Consider the following 17,183-nt stretch of genomic DNA (forward strand, 5'->3'; position numbering starts at 1 on the left):
CCATACTCTTTTTGTTTGTTTTACCAAAAGAATACCATACTTTAGTGCTAGAACGAGAGCAAGAGAAGAGCCCATGAAAAGTTAACGATCAGTATCAATCCATGGTGCCCCTGGAAAACACAGAGAAGTCCTGCTGCATCATAACATGGCTACTTATACACAATAGGCATCGCAGCATTCAGCAAATATAAATGACCGTGTGGCGGTCAGGCAAAATCAAGGAAATTACAACACTTCAACATGGGAATGCCAGGCTGCCTCAGTTCATTTAGGACTGAAAGATTATAGCTTTTATAAATCAGATTAAAGCAAACCTCATGCATATTTTGGTAATCAGCATACCAATGAGCCTCATTTTTGTGAAAGTGGTTCACAGCTATTAATTCTTCAGGCTTACAAATGATTTATGCAGTGTTTTTGAAATCTAAAAGAACTTGATGAAATGCTTAAGAAAAAACATCTAAAAGGAGTCCTTAATTATGATGCCCTGCTACTCTCTCCAATCTTTTTGATTTCTTTTTTTTTTTTTTTTAAGGTAAATGTAAGTCCTCTAAGCTGTCCATCTGGAAATAATTTTTTTTCCTGACCATTTGATGATCTTCATTGTTCAAACCAAATCTGGAAGAGAACCACTTGTCTTATTTGTGATTGTCAGGATATGATATTCTGAGGGTTGGTATGCTGACTGCCCATGAACTACTTTCTTTATCTCTCAAACATCAGAAAATGGGGTTTTCCGTGTTATTTTATTTAGTTAAATTTCATAGCCAGTACAACTGGCAAGATGCTATATTCTCACCATCAAGACTCTGAAACTGGGCCAGAAACTCCTCTATTCTCTTTGCTGTGCTCCCAAGCTGCTTTTCAGAAGAGGACTTAAAAACCTTGAAACATTTCTGAAGTATGGTCATCAGTTCATCCTTTGCCAACATCCTAGAATATAATCAGTGACAGGAGACATACTGTAATGGGAAAATTAATATACTTAACACTCTGTATATTAAATGTTTCTGGTCAGAAAAAGATGGTATAAATTCTTCACTAGTAGCTACCAAATTTGGGGGGAGAGATTTTCCTCAATGTATGTGACATTTCAGAAGTATTTAGAAAAGTTCTCATAATAAAGCTCAACTCACAAATGTACAAAGCTCCAGGCTCACAGCCTGATTGCAGCACTTACTAGGTTTATAGTACACAGCAAGTTACCAAACCACTCTGACCCTGGGTTTCCTGGTCTATAAAATGGAAATAAGAATTCACATATTTCACAGGTTAGATGGAGGCTTAAAAATTAAATGAGGAGATGCATTTGAAGGCTCTAGCCCAATGCTTACCACACAGTAGGTAGGCATTTAAGGTTAGTGTCCCTTTGCTTCAGATCTGAGACAGAAATGTCTGCTGAAGATACAACACTTAAACTAAATGAAAGCTTATTTGAAAGGACCAAAAAATACCATAATCATTTCTCTAATTATTACCATCTTAGCTATATTTTAACATATTCTATGGTCTTTATAAACATCAGTCATTAAATCCACTAAATTGTTTTAAAAGGTAAGCAGGGGCGCCTGGGTGGCGCAGTCGGTTAAGCGTCCGACTTCAGCCAGGTCACGATCTCGCGGTCCGTGAGTTCGAGCCCCGCGTCAGGCTCGGAGCTGATGGCTCGGAGCCTGGACCCTGTTTCCGATTCTGTGTCTCCCTCTCTCTCTGCCCCTCCCCCGTTCATGCTCTGTCTCTCTCTGTCCCAAAAATAAATAAAAAAAACATTGAAAAAAAAAATTTAAAAGGTAAGCAATTCTGTGTGTTTTATATAGCACAGGTGGAATGGTTGTATAATGCATTCAAGGCCACAGAAGAAATCTGTTAGAAACAGAGAGAACACAGATCTTCTAAAAATTAGGATCCCATTCTCAGAACCCTTACTTATAGGATCTCTCTACTAAGATCATATTCAGTAACAGAATGAAATGGAATTAGGTCAATATTAGTAATTATTAAGTGCCATGACACAAGTATAAAAATTATTTTCAGCAAATGGACCTAAAAACTGAAGACTACTATGATTAAAAGTTCTTGTATTAATCATGAAGGACTCAGACAAATCCAAAATTTAGGCTATTCTGCAAGATAACTACCTTGTGTTTGACATTTTTCATAATAAAAAATCTGGGAAAAATACTAATATTACTAAGTCAGAAAAAGATATAAAGCTAAGTAGACTAAGACTACTGAGCAATTAAGCTGGTTACTTCAACTAAATTTAAACCCCAACCAAAAAATAAAAAATTGTCATACAACCGATAAATACAGAAACTGGTAGGAGTGGACAAAAGTAAACTTTTGCCTAGAAAAAGTATAAAATCTTCCTCCTTCTATAACAATAATTATCTGAAGTATTAGTAATCTTTTTCTGTGAATGAAAGGCAGCTAGAGGTCAAAGAAAATTAAACCAACACATTTAATTCTTGATTACATTTGACATTACTTAAAATGTCTGACTTTCTATTGCCCAGATGAAGTTAAACTTAAAAGAGTTAAACTCAAAGTCAGATACATTTGAACAATCTGTTATACCTGACAAACGTTAGCCCTATTCAAATAGCCACGACCAGCATCTCCAGGGTCCGAGGAAACACTGACAATGGCTTGCTCGCGGGGTAGAAGCTGGTAACTCACATCAGCAGCACCCTGAGAAAAAGCGTACCAGGCTGCAGGCAGCCCTTCTGGGCATCTATCTAGATGCAGCTTACAAAACTGAGTATTGACAGAGACAAAGCCCCGCCTATTATTGACTTTCAGGATATAAGGGAAAAAAAATGTCATTATGTCATATAATTTTGAAATCAAACTTTATTAGTCATAACTTTTAACATGACATTTGTTGGAGGGGGAAGATCCTTCACTTCAGATGTAAACGTCCAGGAATTCAGAGAGTTATCACTCTTTTTCTTATTAGCCAAAGGTAATGTTCTTGTTTCCAGAAGAGCAAAAGATCTTACACTTTCCCAAGTACTCTCCAGTTTAATATAAAACAAGTCTTGAAGTAGAGCTAATAATGTGACCAACCCTATAAAATCATTAAATTTTTTCAATTAAATTATATATACACAGAATCAACATATGCCTGCTATCATCACTATTATTTAATATCATTCTACAGTCCAGTCGCTACAACAAATTAAGAAAAAAGAAGTGGTGCAAAAAAAAAAAAAAAGAAAGAAAAAAGAAGTGGTACAAACATTACAAAGGAAGATGAAATTTATTATTTGCATATGATGTGACTATAAAATTGGAAAATCTAAAAGAACTGCATAAGTATTAAAGAGTATGAAGGATGTGTGGATGTAAGACATGTATACACATACACCTGTGTTGACACCTTACATGTACATGTAATCCATCTTACATTAAACTACGTAATGGAAAAAAAGAACATATTCAAAATGGCAACAAAAACTATAGAAAACAAAGCAATATACTTTATAGCAAATATGTAAGACATATCAAAAAAAAGAAAACCCTGACTAAGTGAATAGACATTTTAAAGTTTTAGAGATACAAATTCATTCCAAATAAGTCTATACTTTTAACACTTTTTGAAACAAAAGTCCAGTGAGTATTTGTTTAAACCCCAATAAAATTATCCTAAAATTTATATGGAAAAATAACTGTTCCTTAAAAAGAGGAATAATGTGTATATACTTGACTGTGTACAGTGGGGCTATTAATATATTAAAAAGTATAAGCTGCAGTGATTAAAATCAGATGGCACTTTATAGGAATGGACAGGTCAATAATGAGAATAAGTCTACAAAGAGATCAAGGAATATATAGGAGTTTGGTACATAATACAAGGTAGTACTTCTAATTACTGGGGAAGAGATGGAAATAGTTTGAGAATAATAGATCATTACCTCAATATTATTTCAGACAGAATAAAGATGTGAGTATGGCATGGGGATAGGAGAAAGAACTAGTCCATCAATTATAAAATACTAGAAGAAAATAATGATATTTAAGCCTAATAATATCCAGCATCAGCATGAGTGTGGGGAAACAAATACTAATACACTGTTGGCACAAGTGTACGTTGGAAAAAGTGTTTATATTTTAGACCCCAAAAGTCTATTAAATGTGTTATTTATTTTTGTGAAAATTACACAAATGTACGAGAACATTTACCCTTGGTGATTACTGTAACAGTGAAGAATTAGAAACAACCCAAATACATATCAAACAAGGGACTGATTAAATAAAATGTTACATTTTCAAAACGAGATATAATGTAGCTGTGATAAACAATGACATAGTACTAGTGATGACAGTTAACATATATGCACATGTGTATTTGGCAGAATTTGATCTCTACTACACTATATGATTTATTACTATTGCCACATTAAGAGATGAGGAACAGAGACACAGAAAACTTAAGTAACCTGTCTAGAGTCTGGTAACTGGCAATTGCCAATTTGGTAATTTGACTGGATTAGAACCAAGTCTGGCTTGGCATCCATGCTCTTACCAACCATGCTGCACCACATTTCAAGACACAGTGTCCACGGTAGGATATTAGGTACAAAACAAATAACTACCACAACAAAAATGAACCAAATTTCAAAACCAAAAAAATGCAAGTTGTAGAACATCCCATCCAGTATGATTTAATACCTGTTGGTGCCTAGAAAAAAATCTAGAAGTACAAACTGTTAGCAGTAGATGACTGGCTTTCAAAGTTATAGAACACGAATGGTAATATCAAAAAGCAATGTTATGTTTTCACTTAGGTTATTATTAGAGTGACTCCACTTTGGACAAACCAAACCTAATTGAACAAAACTGAAAACTAAAAAATGAAAATTTTAATTTATCCCTCAAAGTTTTTTGTAATAACACCCAAATAGAAAATTAAGGATTGAGTCTAGCCACTAGACCAGCATGTTTCAAACTGAGTTTTCAAAATGGGTTTCAACCATTAGTAAGTCATGAAACCATTCATTCATTCAGTGAACACTTATTGAATGCCTACTACATACCAGCCACTGTTCTGGGCTTTTGGGATACATCTCAGTGAAACAAAAACCCCTGTATTCATGAAACTTGTATTCTAATGGGTGGGGGATGAGGAGGTAGGGCACAGACAACAAACGCTATGTCTCATATTACTATGTATATACTAAAACTTGACATTATTATAGAAAAATATTAAGGGGGAAGTTTGGGGAGGACAGATAGGTTTGAATTTCAAAAAGATTATTAGGCCTCACTGAGAAGAAGATATTTGATCAACCACGTGAAGGAGGTAAGAGAGTATTTGTAAGAACTTTTCCTGGCAGAGAGAATAATGCATGCAAAGGGCCTACACTGAGTGTATGTCTGGCATGTTCAAGAAGAACAAGAGGTCAAGATGGCTGGAGTGGAAAGAGAAATCAAGTAGTAGGAAATGAAATAAGAGATAGGCAATGCAGGGCTAGATCACAGAGGGTTGCTATATAGACTGTGGCTTTTATTCTGAGTGAAAAGGGGAGTTCATGGAATTGTTTAGAGCAAAGGAATGAAATTATATGATATATTTTAAAAGGACTGTGCTGACTGCTGTTTTGAGAAAAACCCATAGGGGGAACATGTATGGAAGCAAGGGAAACCAGTTTTACAATTTTCCATATGAGAGACGATAGTGACTTGGACAGGTGTTACCAGTGAGGGAAGGTGGCAAAAAGAGGTTTGATTCTTGATATATTTTGAAGCCAGAATCCAAGTTTTTGGATTTCAACAATGGGAAGGATAAAAAGACTGACTACACGAAGATTCTAAGGTTAAAGGGAAGATCAGACATTCAGTTTTAAACATGTTAACTTTGAAATGTATATTGGATATCTAAGTGGAGATGTTAATTAGGTACATGGAATAACAGTCAGGCAGTCAAAAAAAAAAAAAAGTGGGATTTTGACTAAGCCCTGGCACATTGTAATGTTAGGGTGTCAAGGAGAAGAGAAACCACCAAAGAAGACAGAAGGAGCATGCACTAAAGTAGGAGGAAACCCGAGAGTCGGGATCCTGAATGTCATTAAGGAAAGAGTGCTGTACTGTGCTGATGCTGATAACAGGTTAACACAAATGAAGACGTAGGACTGACCATTAGATTTAGGAACAGGGAAGTCACCAATGACCTTCTTCAAAGTAGTTTTAATAGAGAGCAAAAACCAAATCAGGTAAGACAGAATGAAAGGAGAGGAATTAGAGACAGTGAGACAGTGCTTTTGAACTCAGGGAGATCCCATTTAGCATTCAGCTTTAAAAGAAATGGCGTAAAACTGAAAAGAAAATATCAGAATTATAAAGTATGAAAGCCACCACACGAGATTAAAGAGAAAGGAAAAAACACATTAAGATAGGTCACATTAATGCCAAAAAAGAGCTAATTATCTTTAACCCACTTAAGGCTTATGATACTTAATGTGTTAAAAGCTTTATAGGTTGTTATAAAAGAAATGTTTCCTTAACTAAGACAGAAAGAGAATCATTTGGCAATCATTAAAAACAACCATCCTGCAGGGCAATGTAGTGTTCTGCTTCATCATGCAGAAAGCCAATAATTCCTGGCTAAGTACTGATTATATAAAGGTCTGATTGAGAACAGGCTATAAGGAGAAACTGGTCAATCCATGGCTAATGCAAAAATCCTCTAAATAATGAGTTCTCAAGTTTTAAACAGACATTATCATAAATTAGCTTTTAAAAATACTCAAAAATTCAAACCTGCATATATGTCAATGAAAACTAGAAGAAAATAAAAAAGCTTACAAAAAACTATATTCACAGAGATTATCTACTTCAAAGACAACACAACAAAGCAATCATATATGGTAACAAGTGAAACAGAAACCAAAAATATGCATAATTCTTCCCATACCTTGATATTTTATGTTAGATGCCACTTCCTCTGTGAAACTGCTCGATCTGCTCAATGGAGGTTAGCACTCTAGACCTCACCTGTCATACATCACAGACTTATTCCCCTGTATTGTAATTGCCTACCTGTCCACCTTCATCTCTCACTTAGCCAAAATTCAGTGTAGATAAGAACTAGGGTTATCTTTGTAATCAGATCGGTGGCTCCACATATCAAGCATCAAAAAAAAACCCCAACATTTTTTGAAAGGATGAACAAGGCAATGGCCCTGCACTGACAGTTTCATGACCTCAGGCCTTAGTGAACAATAGTTTCTTTATTTACAAATTGGTTCATGTAGGGGAGCACTTGGAAGTTACAGTGCCTTTTGTGGAACACCATGCTCTTTTCTATGTCAAAATGGGTAAATTAAATTATATCATATAGTTAGAAACAACTTGAGTAAACTAAAATATATATATATTTTAAAGATGTATTATATACTTCAATATTTTTATATATCATCTATATTTTATATATTTATACTTCTTTTTCAAAAGAAAAACAGTTGTCAAACTAAGATTAGCTATTTCTGAATGTTTAACAGTTTTAACATTTCTTAGCTACCAGCTCGTTTTCTAACAAAAAATAGCAGGCACTAAAAGTTTGGTGAAGAAAAAATGAAATACAAATTCAGATCTTTTCTGTCCACTGAGATGAAAAAACAAACAAACAAACAAACAAACAAACACTATTCACTATTAGCAGAATATCTTGTTCCAGTTTTGGAACCAATCTGAGATTAACTGCCTCAAGCCATCCAGCTTCTCCACCAATAAAGCCTTTTCTTTTCTTTCAACAGGTTCATTTTTTTCCTCAAAAATTTGTACCTTCTTCTTACTTCCCTTCATTTTCTAGAACAGTGTTTCTCAAAGTGTGGTCCCTTGGCCCATCTGTCCAAATGCGGTGGAGTGTTTATTAAATGCAGATTCCTTCTGTCCACCACACCCCAGTTCCAAAGGATTCAGAATCATTGGGGAGAGGGCAAAAGTATACATGTTTAATACACCTCAGCTGATTGTTATGTACACTAAAGCCTGAAAATCATTACTTTAAAAACAGCAACTATCAACATCTTTTGCTATTGAATGAGTTTCAACAATTCAGCTCGTTGATTTCACCACAAGCGTACAGATGACTATGGAGGACCTGGCATGATGCAGATTCAGGACTGGCAATCCTTGTTCTAAGAAAGAAACTACATTTTAACTGTACAGTCTCATATACCTTCTGCACAGACAAATCTAGATCATCAAAAGCTAAATTATGCTATTTAGGAAGCATCACATGGACTGTGGAGCTGTGCTATTTTTCATTAACTAGATCTTTAAATCTCATCTAAAGTTGATCTGCAAATTCAGGAAACAATGTATTATTTAGATTCCAAATCTCTAGTCTCTTTCAACTAACCTAAAGTGATCAAATGTTAATATTATTACTTGGGTCATGTTTTTTTAACTCAGTGAAAGCTGAGCTGACCTATTAATATATTACTGTTTAACTCAAAAGCCTTACTCAGAAATTAGAATAATTTCTTTCAGCCTAAATTCCTTTAGCTATCAATCAACTTCAATTTATAAATCTGTTTGTCCAGCAAACTCATAAGGTTATACTTTGGATAAGCAGACCAGACACTGTGGTTTCTTTCATTTATATGTCTGTACTCTGCGCCAAGATGCCTAGTGTCAGGATGGGAAGGGGGTTTTGAGGCCACAGAAGCTTGTTTGGCTGGTTCATTTTAACATTTGAGGTGTGCTCTGAACATGGACTGCTGGCCACAAACCCACAGAAATTACCTTTTATACTACCTCCCAAATAATTGGAATAGGGCTGAAAAACAGACTTAACTTTGAAGATGCAGATTTAAATTCCAGCTGTGTCAACTGCATAAAAGTCACTCAGTGTTTCCAGCTTTGGTTTCCTTATTTGGAAGAAAATGAGATAATCCTAGATAAGTAATTCTCAATTGATGGGGCAAGGGGCAGAATAAATTCCCCTAAGAAGACAGGCACACTTCTCATTACTCTCAATCCAAGAATCATTGCATAGCACTCCATGGCTACTGATGTGAAATCACAGTACTTTACAGGTCTAGCTGATCCATCATGTTCCTGTAAGTTAAAACTCTAAGGGTATTTTATCAGTACCCTTAAAACCTTACTATTGAAGCAAGGTTTTTTGAATTTCAAAAGTCTGAAAAATGCTTGGTCAAGTGTTTGATTTCTAGATGGCTGTTTAGAAATTCTCTCTAATAGAAAGGTAAATTTTTCCTCTTAAGGTCTTTCAGAGCTGACCACAAGAAGCCCAGTGTACTCACGTAGCTCACTGCTGGGTTAGCACCATTATTACTACTTCCGGTTCCCAAATGGTGTCTTAAGTATATCCTTATATAATAATACATGCTTGGTAAAAAATTAACCAACGCATATCCTGCATAGGGATGTGGTCTTCATGCTCCAAGAGTTGACTGAAAGAAGAAAGGCTATGGAAGACATGCAGAACCACTGCACTCATGTCAAATTATGGCCTTTTATAAAGGCATAACTGCATGCTCCCCACGTGTACATCAATGTCTGCTGCATACATTTTAAAAATAACTGTGATATACAATTCTGTAAGTCTTTTTCCACTCATGAATATATGATATTTTCAACATTACAAATACCACGTAAATACACTTTAAAACTGAGATAATTAGCAAATGACATATTAGTTTCACGTGTACATGATTTGGTATGTGTATATACTGTGAAATGATCACCGTAAGAAGTCTAGTTAACATCCACCACTGCACATAATTATAAATTTTCTTTCTTGTGATGAGAACTTTTAAGATTTACTCTATCAGGAACTTTCAAATATGCAATACTACATATCACCATACTATAAATTACATCCCCAGGGCTTCTTTATTTTATAACTGGAATTTGTACTCTTTGACCACCTTCAGTCATTTTGCCCACCCCCCCACCACTGGCAACTACCAATCTGTTCTCGGTATCTGAGTTCAGTGTTGTAGAGGGACTTCCTAATTCTTATGGCTGAATAATATTCCACTGTGTGTGTGTATGTGCATTTTTCTTTATCCATTCCTTGACTGATGGGCACTTGGCTTGTTTCCATGTCTTGTCTATTGTGAATAGCTGCAATAAACATGGGAATACTGGTATCTTGAGGTGGCATTTTCATTTCCTTCAGATAAACACCCAGAAATTGAACTGCTAGGTCAAATGGTAGTTCTATTTTTAATTTTTTGAAGAATCTCCACACTGTTTTCCATAACGACTGCACCAATTTATATCTCCACCAATAGGGCACAAGTATTCCTCACCACCACTTGTTATTTCTTGACTTTTTGATAAGAGCCTCCTAACAGGTGTGAGGACATATCTCATTAAGGTTTTGATTTGCATTTCTCTGATGACTAGTCATGTTAAGCATCTTTTCATGCACTTATTGGCCATCTGTATGTCTTCTTTGGGAAAATGTCTGTTTAGCTCCTCTGCCCATTTTTTAATCAATTGTTTGTTTTTTCTATTGAGTTGTAGGAGTTCTTTATATATTTTGGATATTAAACCCTTATCAGATGTATGATTTCCTAATATTTTCTCCCATTTAATAGGTTGCCTTTTCATTTTATTGATGGTTTCTCCTTTACTGTTTAGAAGCTTATTGGTTTGATGTAGTCCCACCTGTTTATTTTTGCTTTTGGTATCAAAGCCAAAATATCATTGCCAAGACCAATGTCAAGGAGGTTCACTTATGTTTTCTTCTACTTTTGTGGTTTCAAGTCTATTTTCAAATTTTTAATCCATTTTGAGTTGATTTTTGTGACTGGTGTTAAGAAAGTGGTCCAGTTTTCCCAGCACCATTTATTAAAGAGACTGTCCTTTCTCTATTATCTGTTCTTGCCTCCTCTGTCATAAATTGTCTATATATGTAAGAATTTATGTCTGGGCTCTCTATTCTGTTTCATTCATCTATGTGTCTTTTTTTATGTCAACACCATACTGTTTTGATTACTGACTGTAGCTTTGCAATATAGCTTGAAATCAAGAAGAACGATGCCTCCCACCTGTGTTCTTTCTCAAGATTATTTTAGCTATTCTTTTGTGGTTCCATACAAATATCAGGAATTAAATACTTTTCAATGATCAAAAAATATTTCATCAAGTTGATTTATGATTATTTAAACATGTCAGTTTCCATATAAAAGGGATTTTTCAAGAGAAATACTGCCTTTAAGGAACTTAACAAAAAAAGTCAAACTGGAAATGTTTCTAGACTATGTTTCTACAGTACCTCAGTTTTTTTTCCCAAGTGACATTCAGTGATCATTTTAATCTCATTTTCTCTCATGATGTGAACTGCTTGAAGACAGGTGATGGGAATATCTGGTTTCCTAAATTCAGATGATTCCTACTTAGAATGCCTAAACTGACAAGTGTCCTTGACTTCTTTTCCACATCTAATTTGCACAAAAGGAAAAGAAATCCATTCTGGACATTCCCAGATTCTTGGTAGTGCCCAGACTCTAACCTGTCTTTGCTGTACCTGACATATTTTATCCTTAATGCTTTTTATATTCCTATGTTTCTGACCTCAGTTTAGCAAAATGACTGAAACTTCACTTTCTATTTATTGCTTCTGCTTTACTCAGATCCCCAAGCCCATACTTTAGATCTTAGCAAGAATAGTGGAAGGTACAACAGCTGTGAAATCAGATCTGGATTAGAATTCTGGTTCCATCAACAGCTAAGAGATCTCAGGCAAATTCTAATTCCTATATATGCTTCAGTATTCTGAGTTGTAAAGTGTGGATAATAGTATCTGCCACAAAGGTGTACTTGTGTATTAGACAGGAAAGTTTACTGAAAGTGCCTACCTAACATAGTGCCTGACACACTGCAAGCTTTTATAAACAGTGGTTACGACTGTCACCATTACTATTATTGCTCATGTTTCCTTAACCTAGTTTGGAATTGGCATTCTTGACCCTTGACTTGTACCTCAAGATTACTGATGCCAAAAAGATATAGAAAGAAAAAAGCAAGCCCCTCTCTGACAAAGGAATCTATGAATTTAAGACTATTCAACTGGAAAAGGAAGACAATCACTAATCACAAAAATTAAAGAGGAAACTCAGCAAGAATCAACTAGGTGTTGAGGCAGGAATGTTGACTTGAATAGAAAGCAAATGAAGTCTCCGTTGACATATAGAAGTACACAGAAATCTCTTACTGGCATTTAAAAAACTGAAATAAAACAGAGCTTTTCAGTGGCAATCTAGTTTCCATGGGGAGTTATTTTTCCAGATAGCATAAAATTAGTTTCCTATCTTAAGCTGCACCTGCTAGATCACTGACATTTGTATTATTAAGTCTCTGGACCTAAAGTGCTTTCAATGTGAATTTTCCTCCTACTGTGCCCATCTGTTCTTTTCTTGTGGGCCCAGAGGAAGCCAAGACTTAATAAATATTCAATTCTCAGACTTCTTTATGATATTTTCATATAAGCATTTATATTCACTGAGGAAAATTGTAAGTGTGCGTGCAGAAACTTAACTCACACTTGATTTTCCTTTCCTCATTTTCCAAGTGGTCATTATTTTTATGGAAGACTAAAAAGTCAACGTATGTATAAATGAAGCCAAGAAAAACAAATGATTATAACTTTAAAAGGTAAATTTGTCAGGGTGGTAAGTGATCTCTGATATGTGACAACACCAAGATGTCTTATTTATATAATATTAGATAAATTTATGATCTCCCGTGCTAATGAGAGCAGGGCCAGCTCAGATGGGGGTAAGGCATCAAGGCCACTGCCTCCTCATCGCTGGTCCTCAAGTTCAGCAGTGACCTCCTTCACAGGACACATTTCATCAAGTGATGCTGCAACTCCACCCATCCTGGTTGGGGCCATGGTGAGATCACTTTCCATGACTACTTTCCCTGCCATGCCATCAAGCTGGCAAGATTAAAATTATCCATACCTAAGCCCTCCTCAGGTAGTGTCAATATTTGACTAAATGCTCATTTTACTTTAAAAAGCACAAGTTCGGGACACCTGGGTAGTTCTGTCAGTTGAAGTACTGACTCTTGATTTCAGCTCAGGCATGATCCCAGGGTTGTGGGATCGAACCCCGTGTCAGGCTTCAGGCTGAGCATTGAGCCTATTCGAGATTCTCTCTCTCCCTCTGCCCCTCTCCCCCACTCACAATCTCTCTCTAGGAAAAAAAAAAAAATCACAAGTTCAAAAACAAGGTAAAACCAGCAAAGAAATGGATGGTTGCTACATTAAAACCACCATAAACCACAAACAAGTTCAAGGTATTTACAAATATTAGACACAGCATGGCTACTTAAAAACCCCTTGGCAGGCAACATTCTGGAGGAAAGGGTTATTTATTGACAGGCTTACATCAGACAAAACAGAAAAAAAAAAAACAAAACTACCTCAGCAGCTGCAAAGCTGATGCATACTCCTCTGAATCCCATATATTCTTTTCTAAACAAGTGCAGTACAGCTCTCTGATCTGTAAGTAAAAAAGCACACTTGTAAGGAACCAAAAGTGATGTACTAAGTTACACACTGCTCATTTGACAAAATCATAAATGGTCAAGACAAAAAAATAAATATTATTAAAAACAATAATTTTCTTTAGAGGACAACAGACTGGGCACACATCACATAGGTCAGGCTATATAAGAATACCATTTACATAAAAGCAACATGAGACTACATTGGGACTGGCTGATAATACTGATCACACTGCAATAAGAAAATAATAAAATAAAAGCAATATGTGATTATTAAAAAGAAAGCTTAATGGCAGAAATCCTTTCATAAACAAATCATTCCTATGTATTTAGATTTGTTCTCTAAACCTTTATTTATTTACTTATTAGAGAGAGAGAGAACATGAATGTGGGGGAGAGGAGCGGGGGTGGGGGGGAGAGAATTCCAAGCAGGCTCTACACTCAGCCTGGACCCCAACACCCCAACACGGGGCTCGATCCCACAACTCTGGGATCATGACCTGAGCCGAAATCAAGAGTTGGACGCTTAACCCACTGACCCACCCGGTAACCCTGTTCTCTAAACCTTTGAGGTAGGATGCAAATATTTAGGAATACAGAATTATTCCACTAACATCCACTCTCTAGCTGGTTCACAGGTTTAGAGTATGACACAAAGGCCAGTGGGGCATAATTTTGCAAGGGCAGAAATGCTGTTTCCCTTTTAGTTCTTGGTGGAATGCAAGGTTAACCATTAAGCATTCTCAAACAGATTCTTTTTGCTATTTTGATAAAGTGAGGGGATCAACTCTCAGTATACATGACAAAGAAGTGTGAAAGAAAAAGGTTAAAATGCCTTAGGACAAATACATTGGGGGACGGGGGAGGAGGGGGGAAGCAACACCACTGGGATTCATGTGGTTGTTTCTAGCTGTGGCCATCAGAACAAAATATACTGCTTCAATTACCAGTAATGTGTACAGCTGGAATGGATTTAGATTGTGCACTCAGTGCCTGATTTGGATCCATTTCAAATTCTGATGCCTGAATGCTGCTGAAATCAAAGCAAGAAACTACTGATATTCCTACTGCAGACATTCCAAATGAAGAAGTTCTGGTTACCTGTCGACCCAATGGGTACTTGGGAAGAGAAGAGGTGAACTGATGAAGACATCTCAAAACCAGGAAGTAATTTGTATGGTAAACATGTAAGTTTTCTAGTAATGATTGTATTTCCTCCTAAAAATCACAGAATACATTACAAATATGTAAGTCAGTAATTAAAAGAATAATAAAATCTACCTCACGAATATATATATATATAATTCCTGGAAAACTGATGAGAAAAGATGCAGAATTACAAATTAATTTCCTTAATTTTGAGAATTAGTAACGCACACAAAATCTAGGATAAAGGCTGGGTATTTCTGATTTAGTATCAGGTCTGGTGATATTTTACACACACCAAAATTAGTTTCCTTCTATCTATAGCACTGCCATTATAACTTGGCTCCCCACAACACAGGTGTGCAAAAAAGCACCCTGCTGGATGCCTGCTTGTGTCAGTCACCCAGTATGTGCCACAGCGAGGTAGGCCTACCACCCTCTACCTTGCTGGCATCAGAAGGGTGAGAAGATCACTACGGAGCCCAATACCAACATCATTAACAGTTGCTGAGGTTACACTTAAGGCCTATGCTTCTCTTAAAGTACAATTAGAACTGTGTTTCAAAGAAAGACTATAGAAGAAACACCACGGGTGATTCTGATAAATGCCTGCTTTTTGTTGAGAATTTCTAACACTGGTTTTATTCATTTTACTAATTAAAAAAAAAAATGAAAAGAGAAATCTAAAGCCATCAAGCTTTAGAATTTAGACTCCAACAAGTATAATATGGGAGATAGTGTCTTAAGAAACTTGTGGGGGGCGCCTGGGTGGCGCAGTCGGTTGAGCGTCCGACTTCAGCCAGGTCACGATCTCGCGGTCTGGGAGTTCGAGCCCCGCGTCGGGCTCTGGGCTGATGGCTCAGAGCCTGGAGCCTGCTTCCGATTCTGTGTCTCCCTCTCTCTCTGCCCCTCCCCCGTTCATGCTCTGTCTCTCTCTGTCCCAAAAATAAATAAACGTTGAAAAAAAAAAAAAAAAAGAAACTTGTGGGATGACTAATCCCACAAATCAGTTTCAAAAGGGCTTTTTTGCGGGGGGGATGGGAGGGGTATGTTTTCTAGAACCTTCTGAAACAGTTTAGAAATGATTTTAACACACTACATTCTATCAACATCCAAGTATTTTTCAGACCTCAAATACTTTTATAACTGCTTCATCCTGTAACATTCTCTTAAAAGGATTATGATCTGTGGCATGGTCTTCACATTTTTTTCTTCTCTGTAAGTCAAATAAAGGACTTTAACTGCCGGGCTGGGGTTTTTTTCCACCAGTAATATCTTGCAGATACCCATTATTTTTAGCAGTCAAGCCTGCAGAAAATAACACCTCAGATACGAATAAATTCAAGCAAACCTAACCTATAAAAAGCAACAAATCTGATATATTTTCCTAAACTCTAATGCACTTAGAAATCAATTCCTTCATCAGCAATCTATAGATTATTACCTGAAAGCACAGGGCAAATGAAAAAGCTTTCAGAATCAAAATGTTTTTCCTCCCAGTATTTGAGTTAGTTGGTAATTTCAAAAATCTAGGTCTCCTATCCTAACAAAGGGTACTTTAACCACCACTGGGAGAGTACATTCAGCTCTAATTTTACTATATGCTGTAACATGGAGAGTGCATAAAGCCACTAATTATTTGCCTTAATGTATGCCTGAAGAGCTTTCAAACAAAGAAAAGTATTCTGGAGGGAAAGGAATCTATTACTGATTAATAACCATACTTCATGCTTCTTGCACTACCTATTCCTTTTGCTTAGTGGAGTACATGCTTTTGTGCATGTACAAATAATGGGTGATGCAGAACTGAATTTACTCAGAGGGGGAGGAAACTGAAATACTTTACACCTTGTGGGCAATGTTGCACACTCGAGGGACTATGCCTTGGGTAGGGTGGAAGGAGGGTTATGCACATGCTCTTCTCCCAGATGATGTCAGTCCCTTCCTACCTCTGCGTGATTATATCCCTGTTCCCAGTGGAATTCTAGCATTTAAAACATGTTTTGTTTTGTTCACATAACACAGCATACTATTTCATCCAATGCCCAACTGAGGAAATGGAGTTCTGGTTCCAACACTGGAAGTAAAACTAGATATGCTGGACTTCATGAGAAATCTGCTGTACCCTTCTAAGGGATTTTCAAGAGTTAAAGTTATTTTGACCATCCCACACTTTTGCCTTATGTATTGACTCTGGAACTACTCTCTACATAAGATTCCATTGTTATTTACATCTGTGTTCTTATCAGCTGCAGCAGAAAACATCCAAATGATTAACTTTCTACATGATACTATTCTCTAAATCCTTTGTCTTACTGAGATTCGTATCTGCAAATGCTTCTCTCCAGGCCAATTCTTAATGCACTTTATGAACACCTTTTTATAGGTTTTGATGCTGAGAAAATTCTCCACTTAATGCTTACAGCAGCATCACACTATGCACATGTGAAAACAAAGCCTGTTCAAATAGTAATCTTGTTTTCCATTCGTTAAATTTTTCCTCTGGAATCACAGCCATACACTGGTCATGGCTGCCACTGTTTTAT

The 17,183-nt window shown here is 36.3% G+C and overlaps 1 protein-coding gene across 2 annotated transcripts in view; it reads right to left on the reverse strand.

The window, feature by feature from the left end:
- The window catches only part of ORC3 (origin recognition complex subunit 3), a 63,105-nt gene that overhangs the window by 11,059 nt on the left and 34,863 nt on the right, over positions 1-17,183 (reverse strand). For both annotated transcript variants that reach the window (XM_047102422.1, XM_047102421.1), the window contains exons 12-14: positions 14,593-14,709; positions 13,408-13,487; positions 800-933 (exon numbers count right to left, since the gene is read on the reverse strand). In XM_047102422.1, the coding sequence (XP_046958378.1) occupies positions 800-933; positions 13,408-13,487; positions 14,593-14,709 (331 nt within the window). The remainder of the gene's footprint in view (positions 1-799; positions 934-13,407; positions 13,488-14,592; positions 14,710-17,183) is intronic.

The sequence above is a fragment of the Lynx rufus genome, unplaced genomic scaffold, assembly GCF_022079265.1.
Source record: "Lynx rufus isolate CCGP_SWC_20201006 ecotype Redwood Valley unplaced genomic scaffold, mLynRuf1.p SCAF_6, whole genome shotgun sequence".
In the NCBI taxonomy this organism is placed as follows: domain Eukaryota; kingdom Metazoa; phylum Chordata; class Mammalia; order Carnivora; family Felidae; genus Lynx; species Lynx rufus.